The 12,170-nt window shown below is 40.9% G+C and overlaps 1 protein-coding gene across 1 annotated transcript in view; it reads right to left on the reverse strand.

Moving 5' to 3' along the window:
- Positions 1-12,170, reverse strand: part of rftn1b (raftlin, lipid raft linker 1b) — a 77,395-nt gene that overhangs the window by 20,452 nt on the left and 44,773 nt on the right. Inside the window, exons 4-5 of the mRNA XM_087813201.1 lie at positions 8,083-8,191; positions 3,664-4,087 (exon numbers count right to left, since the gene is read on the reverse strand). Coding sequence (XP_087669327.1) covers positions 3,664-4,087; positions 8,083-8,191 — 533 coding nt within the window. The remainder of the gene's footprint in view (positions 1-3,663; positions 4,088-8,082; positions 8,192-12,170) is intronic.

Here is a 12,170-nt window from a genome sequence, read left to right on the forward strand (position 1 = left end):
CAAAACAATATTTAATAAAGTATATACTTTTAAGATCAAGATAAAACTGATAACACAACAGGAGTTCCAGAAAATCAAGGAAAAGCCTGAACAAATAAAAACGTCTTAAGATGTTTCTTAAAGGAGCCAGTAGATCCATCAAACACAAAAAGAGAGGAAGATCGTTCCAAAGCTTAGGAGCAACAGCCTGGAAGGATTTCTCTTCTCTGGTCCTGAACCGTTTGCGTGGAACCATCAGTAGATTCTGATCCACAGACCTCAGAGCCAGAGCTGGGGTGTAAGGCTGGATCAGATCACTGATGTAAGGAGGAGCCTGACCATGAATAGCTCTGAAAGTAAGAACAAGAATTTTATAGTTGATCCTGAAAGAAACTGGAAGCCAGTGAAGAGTTTTAAGGATCGGAGAAATGTGAGTTCTTCTACTAGAGCGGGTCAGCATTCTCGCTGCAGAGTTCTGAATCAACTGCAGACGAGACAGCTCCTTCTTGTTTATACATGAAAAGAAACTGTTACAATAGTCCAGCCTAGAAGACACAAACGCATGGATTACAAGCTCCAGATCATGTTGTGACAACCTTTTCCGAAGTTTAGAGATTTTTCTCAGTTGAAGGAAACAGTTTCTGGTCAATTTTCTGCAGTGTTGAACAAGAGACATGTCTTTATCAAATATAACACCCAGGTTTCTCAGGCTCAGTTTGACAGACTGACTTAAGTCACCCAAGTACTGACTCAATGTCTTCATACAACCAGGAGAAGAGAAGCTGAGATGAATCAGTCAGACCTGCAACATCTCATAACACAAGTGTCCATCGCACCAAACAGAATCCTGTACACCGTCCATACAATTGTATCTTCTGTCTGGGAAAATCCAGAGGCGTTCCTAGAGACTCCTGGGTCTGCCCTGAGGTCTCCTCCCTGTTGGACATCACGGACCACAAGTGCCCAGGAGGCATCTCTACTGGCTTCTTTCCTAAGTAAACTTGGCCACACAGACACGTTGTGGTGATTAAAACGACCACAGTGTTATAAGAATCAATCTGCTGGGGGGGTCTAAAGTCAGTGGAGAATCAAAATGGCCGATCTGAGAGTCAGAATTGTTTATATAATGTTTGGTGTGGAAGCACCTGAAGGAAACTCATTTCGGCTACTTGTATTTGTGATCTTGTGTCCTTCATTTACTCCTGGAAGTTCTTGAATGTAGGTACGGGTCGGAATGATGGCTCAGCTTAGTTATGCAACAGACCAATAGCAAAACCTTTTGACTGTGGACGTGACGCCCCAGAGACTGTATTACATTGTATCCAAAATGTCTTCTCCTGAAAACTCCTTAAGACAGCGTTATTATTTATACTCATGATGAAACAACTGTCATCAGAATATTAGTGTCAAGTCTGTCGTGACCTTTAGTGTTTTTGACAAGAGAGAAAGGTTGAATAAATCAGTTCATGAAGGAATAGAACCATATAAATAATGTTCTTCAGCTTTAGTCTCTGGCCAGATCTGCCCTGACACCCGCCAGAATTTACCTCCAGATTGGAGGATTAACACGGACAAGGCGGCAGCAGCTGAGACCCTCGGGCCTCATCGGTGGACTGGGCATTAGTGGAGAGGGACATAAGAGCTTGGCAGACTCCTCCATCACCCCGGCTGGCTGCTCCGGCTGGCGTTGAGATTGGTGGGGATGAAGGTGGTGGGCGAGGGAGCTGTAGAGCTGAAGGACGGGGGAGTGGGGGGATTATCTTTCAGTGAAAATGCTCTGTGGGGGGACCCAGATGGAACAGTGGGGAGCCAAATGTCTTATAGCAACATTGTATTTTTAGAGCCATGGCAGGATAGTTCCTAATACCATGCAAGGGAGGTATGGGGCAGTAGTGGGAGAATAGATATACAGTATATCAGTGCCGTCAATATATATATATATTTTATTTTTTATTTTTTAGAATCCCTTATTAGTCCCGCGAGGGGAAATTCAACCATTCACACATACTGATGGGAGTAGGCTGCACACTTGCGCCAAGTTCACCATCAGGAGCAATCAGGGTGAAGTGTCTTGCTCAGGGACACAACGAGAATATGGTTTAATTTAACTTTTCTTGAAACTCTTAATTTATCAATTGAATGTGTTTTTTGTTTTTTTTAAATATTAAACTATTTTTTAAAATAATAATAACATTTTTTGTTTATTCACAGGCTGAATTTTTTTTTAAATAAATAAATTAGAAATATATATAAAAGTTCCACAAAAATTGTAGATAATTCTAAAATATATTGTCTAAATTGAATATTTTTTATTTGTAGCCTTTTAGATTCTATATAAAAATAATAGATAATAATACATATTGAGCTGCTTCATAAAACTGTCCACCAATCACGCGATGCACAGACGATCACCTGACAACGTGGAAACCAAGGTTAGTCAATTCATCACGACTGATTCCAAAGCTATGGTGATATTTTACCTACTTGCAACTAATGGTAGTTTTACAGCTTGTTACGGATATAAAAGAGCACGTGACTCAGTGCTCGATTGGATTAATCTTAATGAATTCAACATTTTCACTTTGAATTTAAAAGGTTATGAGATTTAAAAAACATTTACTTTTTAAAAAATATTGGAATAAATGCAACTCTATGGAAATGTTCAAATTTTTCAATTAAATTATTAAAATAACCCCAACAAATTCATCATTTTAATATACAAACAAATTAAAAAATATATTTAATTGAAGATTTCAATAAGAAATATGAAGTTTCAAAATGCGAAATGTTAAATTCAACCATTAAATATTCAGATAACAGCGATATTCTTCCATCTGTTAGATTGTTAACTCTCTGCTGAGGCGAGGGCGACCATGAGACCTCTGGGAAACATTTGGCGGCACGCGCCTCCACCACAAAAAAACGACGACACGGCAGATTACATCCCGGGGCGGCTCATTGTTGTGTCATTTTGAGGCAATCGAGGAAATGACATTTGATGCTCCTGCCAAGCGCTGGGAGAGGGATCGCCCTCCTGTTCTTTAGTCACGCCGCCAAAAGGTAAGACTTCAAAGGAGAACCACGTCAGCCGTCAGATGCTGAAACAACATCTTGAAAGCTGAGTTGGAATCTCTGTGGCAAATAGACAAGTTTTCACAGCGACTGATCCGTCATCCGTCCGATGTTCAGGATATTTTTACAAAAAGAATGGATCAAAGTCAAAAGTGTGTCTGAGGTAACGGAAATTAAGATTCAAATACATTAAGGCTCAGACATTATTTTAAAAATGGTACGTGGAGTAGGATGAGTGAAGGAGCTGCTTGGCAGAGGTCTGCCCTGTCAATGACTAGGTCATTTTTAAAACATCTGTAAGAAGGTTGGTGACGTACTGAAGACTAAATAATTGTGTTTCTGTCAGAGATGTTTTGCGTGTGTCCCTGAACAGCCGGTCACATCTGCCATCATTCCTGAATCATGTTTTGATGCAATAGTTTGACCTTTAGCCCCTCTGAGGCTTCATTAGCGAGGCTTCGTCTGGACACGCTTGTCGTATCTACTCACGCACAACTCGACAACTCAATACAGGGTGTTTGTGTTGTCGACCCCGAGTGACTCTTTGTCAAATCAAATATTGTTTTCTCCTCTTCCGAGGTGTTTAGTCTGGTAACCGTGGCGACCACTCACCGTTCCCTCCCCGGAGGCGATATCTGGGCCGCTGCTTGGAGTCCGTGTCAGCTCCCGTGTTGTTGTTGTGACACCCGTCCTCACTGAAGTCCAGCTCCGAGGTCGGGGACCCCGCATCCCAGTCCTCATCCACCACGTCCTCCGTCCTTCTCTGTGAACTCTCCATCACCCCGTTCTTCTCCTCGCTAGCGGATCCGTCGCAGGACTCTTTGTGGACCTCCTGAACGGCGGGGGGTCTGTGGTTGCTCGGGCTGGAGGGGTCTGAGGGGCTGCAGCTGCCCAATGAGCCCAGCACGGAGCTGGGGCTGGAGTGAAGGGAGAGAGAGGGAGTCTCTGGTTCCAGGATCCTGGTGCACGGCGCTCCGTATGGCTCTTGGACAAAACCCACAAACATCACGCCCTGATCTGCAGCGTCCTGGATTTGCTGTCAACAAGCACAAATATCAGATGTTAAAGCCACAAATAATCTTTAGTCTTCAAAGTTGATTATTTGTGTGACCTTGTTTGACCGATGTCAAACTGGGAACTACAGCTTTAACAATAAGTGTATTTAATAATGTCAAAATCTAAAGATATATTACTTTTTATTCCAAGATATTACCTATATCAGACTTTCCAATTCCAATTTACATAGCCTTTAACACATTTCCATGTTTTTAATACAACTTAATCCATACTGTATATATCAGACACATTTATTCACTTATATTGACAATATTATATTACATATATTTTATTTACAGTTTATTATTTTTAGTTACCCCCCCCCAAAATTTTTTTTTACAAGTTGTACGGATGGAAAATATATACAATATCATGTTTTAATGGGAATAAAAACCTTATTAAAATTATTTTTCTGATTAAAAAAGCATTTAATAAAGTAATAAAGGTAAAAATGTAGGGCAAAAACCCTGACCTGAGACCAAAATAAAATAAATTCCACACCAGGAAAGATATAATATTATTGAACTATAGCAGTATTTTTAATTATAATAAAATGTGTTCTTTAATTTTAAATCCTTCACATTTCAATTTTATGGTCAGATCAATTCAGAATAAATAATCCAAGTAATATTAAGTATACATGAAGAAATAAAAATGGGAAGATTATACAACTCTAAGTGAGTCTTTAAGTATCTTTGCACTGGTTTCCCCAACGTAAGATTAATTTCTGCTGACATAGCAAATCATTAAATATCACATATTAATATTTTCATCCTTTTAATGTTTGTGATTTTCATCCCTGCTGTCGGCTGACATTTATGTCAACACCGGGATCCTCTCATGTAGCGAGATTGAAACGTTAACTGTCGAAGTATGTTAATGGTGCCATTCTTCGTTTGTGTCTGCCCCCCCGACCCCTCGTCTCCAGCCGGGAAAGGGAGGGAGAATAACAATCTAATGGAACAGGTTATTCAGCACAAAATTAAATTGGAAAAACAGTCACATTGTTTCTAGGCATATTGTTTAATATCCGGAAGCTTCCTCATCATTTTCACCGACAGCTCTGCGCCGTAATGGAAACGATAAAAAGGCGCAACTGTTGTTGTTCATTTAATGGTAATGTCGGGAGAGGAAGGATGGCGCGATGTCGGAGCGCTGATGGATTCAGATTGAAAATAGAGAGGAAACGCTTTTCAGTTTTTTTTGCTGAACTAAAAATGCACAGAAAAGTTTGTAACAAGCTCTGGCTATTTGTGATCTAGTTTTTGACATACATCGTGATGGTGTCTCTATTATGAACTGACGTTTTGTCACATCAGTGTCCACACCAGCTCAAGCTGTGTTATTCAACAATATCTTAACCAGCCCATTACACACAAGGTCGACTCATCAATGTACTTCAGGATTTCAAGAAAATATCTCAGCTGGAGATTAAAATTCATATTTTGTTGTTGTATTGCACATTTACACAATTAACATTTTAAACTTCAACATATATAAAGATACAAAGTATTACGCAGTGCTATATTTAACCACACTGCAGCTAGCATTGCGCACTTCTTTTTGTAACCTTCAATGGATCATATGATAATTAAAGGCCAACTAATGTGAAAACCTTACTCTCCTGACTCACACACATGTTTCAAATATAAATCACGCCCTGCTTGGTTTATACAACGAGTCCCTTGGAGGTGGAGAATTCCTGGATTGATGACACTGTGTGACAAACCCTGAAGTTGGACCAATCACAGCAGAGTGGGTGTGGTTATGGTAAACAAGATTTAATCTCCAGAAAAACAAAGAGTTTTCAGAGAGGTGAGATAATTTTCAAATGTTAAGATTTAAATGAAAAGATATTTTTGTACAAACAGACACATGCTGATGATACAATAGAGTCCAACATCTATTTAAGAGACACTTAAATCAACACATTGGTTGATTAAGTTCCCTTAACCACTATCACACTACCAACAAGACTGATCTGATCAAACTGCTTGGGACCTTGGCTCCTGCAAAATAATCAGTGTGTTTGTAATGAAAATGTAAATAATACAGCTTGATATTTAAAAAGTGCAGGACAGAAATAAAATATGTTGTTGTTTTTTTCAGAAATGAAAACTCTATTTGAAAAGCATGTGGTTTATCTTTAAAAGCATCAACTTGATAACGAAGTGATCAAATGAAAATAGTATAAAAATGAGAATATTTAAGAAAACATTGCTGCTAATTATGTGCAGGACTTTCTGAACCTTTCTATCTAAATACCAGTTCATTAACCCTTGGATCATTCCCAACACACAGAAGTTTGTTTTCTCCTCGCTGAACTAATGCGAGTCAACTTCAAGATGGCTACTCTTTCATCTGAAAGCCATTAGAAGGACTCGGTCAAACTTTGCATCATTTAAAAGTCAAATTTCAACATTTTCACGGCGACGACGACGAGCCACCTCAGGTCGCGTAAATGAGGTTTTGAGGTCATAAAAAAAAAAACGAAATCATTGTTTTGCGCTGCATCATTTCTCTTCATTAACCGTAATGATGTGGCGCTTCTATCAAGAGCCCGCGGTGGAAAAACTGCATCTGCTACTTTATTAGGCAGAAGAAGGCGGGTGAAGGTCACCATGGATGGAGAGAAGGAACGCGTGAGGGAGGAGAGATAAGAAGAAAGCCGGCGAGGAGCGAGTGAAGAAGGGAATAAAGGGATGAGTGAGCGGAGAAGGATGGACTTCTTCTTCGCTCACTCCTACGCCACTCAGACAAGTCTGCTTCCCTTTTAATAGATTTCCAGTAGCCCCTCCCCCCCCTCACGCCTCTCCTCCAGCAGCTCAGTAGATTAAAATGATAACCAACAGTAATGAGGTCCTGCAGGACTGCGCTCGCATGACTAATGGAAGGGCAGGAGGAACATGAGGAGTCTTCAGAGTCCGAGCTCACGTACGCTTGTGTGCGGATCAGTCGAGCTGATGACGCAGCAAAACCAAGGGAGGGAAACTTTGAGGTGGAAAATAGACTTTTGTTTGTAAAGTACATTTGGTTTGCTAATCAGACGAGCGTTCTGAAAACAAACGAATGAATGAATAAATCAACAACAAAGTGTAGCAGCGGAGCGTCTTTGGTTCACCTAGGAGGCAGTTTGTGAATTATCCAAGGGTTTGTTCAGTCGAGACAGATGAAGTTGTGTGTGATTCTCTCAAAAGTGGCGTCACGTGCTTCATCCCACCTTTGTTCATGCTGCTCTCCGGGAAGATGGAGCCGATTCTGGCCTCCATACCGAGTCACAGAACACCACTGAAGATGTGGGAATCTTACTTTATACCCTTTTCCACGCTTGGAGCCAGACGTCTGAGTCTGTCTGAGATTCTGCTGCAGGTCATAACATGGATCTAAGGGAGATGATCTGGTGGCTTTTAAATAAATCTCTTTAAACTGTTCATCGAATGTGGACCTCTGTTCTGACCCACCTAATGACCTGGACCTCGACAGGTTCTCTTAAACCGTCAGCAATTTTTTAAACTGTGTTTTTACCGCTTTATTTATGTTTTAGCTTGAATGTGGCTGTATCTTATTTTTTAATTTGTCTTGTTGTTGTTCTGCAGTCAGAGACAGTTTGAAAAGTTGACGTTTTAATATATAAATAAATCAAATAACACAAGAGGATATCAAATCATAATTTTTAAATATACAGACAGAGTTCACAGGGACTGACTCCATCTATGTGTGTGGAGGGACATTGTTACTTTGATAGTCAGGATGGACCTGGACTTCTTCGCTACGTCTGCTGCCCCCATATCCAAAGAAGCAGAAAGAATATGCATAGCGGAATGAAAGTGTTTCGTCATGTGTTTCTTTTTCACACAAATTAATTTCAGCTCCTGACAGAGAACTCCAACCCCCCACACCCCCAACCCTCTCCTTATCTCCTGCTTCCCCTCCAGCCTGGCAGAGCAATCGTTGGCGAGGGCGGCGCGGTCGTACCTTCTTGACGTAGCCCTGGATGAGCTCCGGCGTGGGCACCTGCTCCGCAGACAGACAGTCCTCCAGCTGCAGCCGGTATGACGGACAGATCGTCTGGCTTCTCTCCACCCTGCAGGGAGAAGAACGCAGATGAGAGTCAGAGATGCAGCCAGCAGGACGGACCTGCCGGGACGATTCTCTCGGCTCGTGGTGAGCAAACCTAAAACCCTGAAACCTTCAACGACAGAAGTGACGGCAAAACACTTAGAAATAAAAGCAGAACATTAAACACTGTTATTGTTCAACGTTAAGAACAACTTGTTATCAATTTAATATCATTTTAAAGCTATTTTTAATAAAGTATAGTACTTTCTTTTACTTTATTTTTTTATGTATGTGTTCTGAAATACTCTGATGCACCTGAACACATCACCAGTGATGTTAAGTGATGATTTCATTAAGAATCTTATCTAGATTTGTCATGTACTTAAATTGTTGATTGAATATATTGAATAATAATCTGGATTTGAACAAATCATTCTTTAAAATATATCTTTATTCATATGTTTACTGCGAAAAGCCTGACGTATGAAAGTATATATTGAATTTCGTTTGGTATAATGGTGCACACATTTTATATTAAATTTAAAGAGCTATAAACTAAAAATATTGAATTTAGAATTTTCAAAGGAATTTTGGAACTTATAATATCAAAGTCTATGTGTAAAAACAAATTTTATAATTTTGAAAATGTTCAACTATTTAAATTTACTTTAAGAAGAAGTAAAAAACAAAAACAATGGTAACATTTCAATATAGAAACAATTGAATTCAATTATTACAATATTCTTTACTTTACTTAAATAACAACATTACAAATTAGATCTGATGACACTAATATACTTTGATACCGACATAGTCGTAAGTTTCGATTATTCAACTGAAGAGTTAGAATCTTAACATTAGCATCTGCTCATGTCAATTGTGATTTAAACACATTTACATCAGTGTAGATGTTTATTCATCCCTGTTAAGGAGGACGTTCTTGTCCGAGAGGCTACTTCCATCCATAAAAGTGAGAGGAACAGGTCGATATTGTACCATGTAGGAGACAGAGAACAAACAGGGGGGAGTCGAAATAAATGCTCGGGTCATAGAAACCCATCTGGATGATCCACCTCTCATAGTTCCACATTTATCTCCTGTGATACCGTGAAAAGTGGGAAACACGTCGGCATGACGACTCCGGCTGAGAAGAACTAAAAAAACAAAGGCATTGTTTCAAATCCCGTTCAGTACTTCATCAGCGAGGCTCTTGCTGCCCCCCCGACGAGTACAAGAAGAGCAGAGGAGAAACAGTCAGAGCAGTTTTCACTCCTCGCTCTCCCACTGAGTCCACATTACACTTCCAAGTGGAGAGAATCTATTTATAAAGCGTCATATTTCGAGATTCCGTTCCCTGGAGGAAATCCTGCCGTCTCTCCCGAGGAAGCCGAAGCCCGACCTTCCATCCCTCCGCTGCTCATCCTGTTGACAAGCGAACACCTCGGCCTCTCCTCCTCCACGAGCAGGTGGAGTTCGCGTGACTGAGACCAGCGTGACGTGTGGAGACTCTGCATGAGGTCTCATGTGCCAGAGAACCAAGGTAATGCTCAAGAGTGCACACTTGTGTTCCCGCTCCCCAGTTTTCATGTGATCTCACCGGGAATCTTCTCTCGTGCAGGATAAATGACGCAGTACAAATGTCACGCGTGTGATGAGCCTGAATCATCTTGACTCGGAGACGCCGGTGAGGCATGCAACACAAGGCAGCTTTAGAAACATATATGCTCGCACAGATTCACTCACATGCTCGCATGAACTCTTCAGGTTCCTCTGGCAGTTGCTAGAAAACTCCATTTCAACATAGCATGATGATAAAGTACCATCTTGACCCGTGACGCTGGACACGGTCTGCAGATTCAACTCCTTTATAAAGTGCTACATTTTCGACCCACCCTTGTGTCGACTAAGGGTCGGGATTATTTTCAGTAATTTGTTCCTTTATATAGTTATAGACAAAAATGTATGTTCATTTAACGAATGATCCTCAGTTTCATCTTCATCCCAAATTAAACACTTTAAAACATCCAAATACCTCCATGGTGCTCGTCTGTATTGAAGCTTCGACAAGAGGAATAGAATAGAAGGAAGAGAATTTCTGAAAAGAATAAACAACCCTATGATTTTTAAGCTTGTTGTCAGCAGACATTGCTAGGCTAGCTAGGCTATGCTAGGCTCTTGGTCCAAAAATGACTCACTTAAAAACTACTCCCATAGTGCTCGTCGTATTGATATTTTATTTTGAAAAAAGGCAGGATTTTCTACAACGTCATGTTGGGGTTTTGTGATCCGATGAACCGACCCCTTCCCCGGTATCGATACATGATGGTGGTATAGAAGGACACAGAATGAGTTTAACAGAAAATACCCGTTTAGTGAAATATGCAAAAGTCAGAGACACGACTTACATGATCATGGGCCTTGGCAAAGCAGAGATCTATCGCAGAGATGTCTTCGAGTGCCAACTGCATCTTTTATAGTATGAATATTAAAGCGATTCTAGGCGAAGTTGAAAGAAAAGTGGTAGTTTTCAGCCCAAGAAGACAACATTTCCCATGAGCACTCGCTAAATGTCTTAAAAGTTTCCATGTCCCGGTTTTCAGCAGATTGTGGATAATGAAATATGATATGCGTTATGACGGCTTTGTTGATAACATAACTTTAACTTTGTTTTTGTACCACCACCCCGCCCCCACCACAACCAGCGCGATCTATACCATGTTCTCACCATCAAGAACTTTTACAGTGAAAATAAAATCACACAAAACACCTCAAGTCAAGGTATATGAGTCATTCAACTAGTTTTAGGTTATTTTAGTACAAAAATATTAAGGAACCCAAAACCAACTAGAGATGCTTTAAGGTAAACCCCTCTGGGCATTCCCACTTATTTTTGGTCAGCTAAACCTAAACAATTGGCTTCTAAGATGGCCTTGCCACGTGGTCGTGGTGGAAAGTTACTGGACTTGATTTCTTTTAGAGAGAATCTGTTTATCAGTTGACTTACGCAGATGTCTGTCCTGGAGCAGAGACTAGCTGGCACCACCGAGAGATGTGTTATGGTTATCTCAGTGTGGCCATTTCTAAGCTGCGGTCGCTACGTTAAAATGGATTAATTTTTTTAGCCTTTAACTCTTAAAAGGAACAGATTACTCCCAACCAATGAAACTGGTCAGTGATGAAGACGAGGTTTGAAACCCTTCCTACTAAAGTATGAGAAAAAGAGTTGAGGCCAAACTAGAAGTTTCTCTGGTCCTCCTTTGAACGGTCTAATAAAAAGGTCCTGTCTTGTGGTTTATTTAATAAAAAATAACACAAGAACAACTCCTGTATATCCCTATGACATCCAGAAATGATGACGCCTCTGTGTCGACGATCACACTTTCCGAGTGACGAGGAACAAGGTCGTTTTGTTGGAACCGGAGAGAGCAGAAGGTGATGGGGGCTGGGTGGAGATCTGGAGGTAAATATAGCAGCTTCATCACCTGCAGTGCATCTCGTCAGCAACTTCTGGTGCAGCTCCGTCTGTCGGGGGGCCGCCACATGTGGCTCCACGGTGTCAAATGGCTGTGCGCCTCTGCCCACCTTTCAAGAGCGCCCCGCTGTCTGAATACACCTGCCCACCCCCCCACCCCCCACCACCAACCCACTCCTTTTGTCGGCGCACAGATGGGTCATCCTCGTGCTGCCATAGAACATCTTGTCTTGGATTAATCGCTCCCGTCAGGGCTCCACGTTCACATGGTAACTAATTGCATATTACGTGTTAATGGTCTGCTGTGGGATTTGTTTTAGCGGCATGCCCGTTACATCATTTGTAAATGTGCGGTTTCCAATTACACAGTGTTCAACGAGCTGTGATGAGAGAGATGACACTTGGAGAAGAAAATGTTTCTTTTCATCTTCCGTGTTTGTTCAGAAGCTGTAGATTTTTGCAACTTGCTATTTTCTCTTCACTCGGCTCAGAAACTCTAATGAATGACGATGTCTCTGTGAAAAACCAGAGT

This window comes from Callionymus lyra, chromosome 17 (genome assembly GCF_982586985.1).
Source record: "Callionymus lyra chromosome 17, fCalLyr1.hap1.1, whole genome shotgun sequence".
Taxonomy (NCBI): Eukaryota; Metazoa; Chordata; class Actinopteri; order Syngnathiformes; family Callionymidae; genus Callionymus; species Callionymus lyra.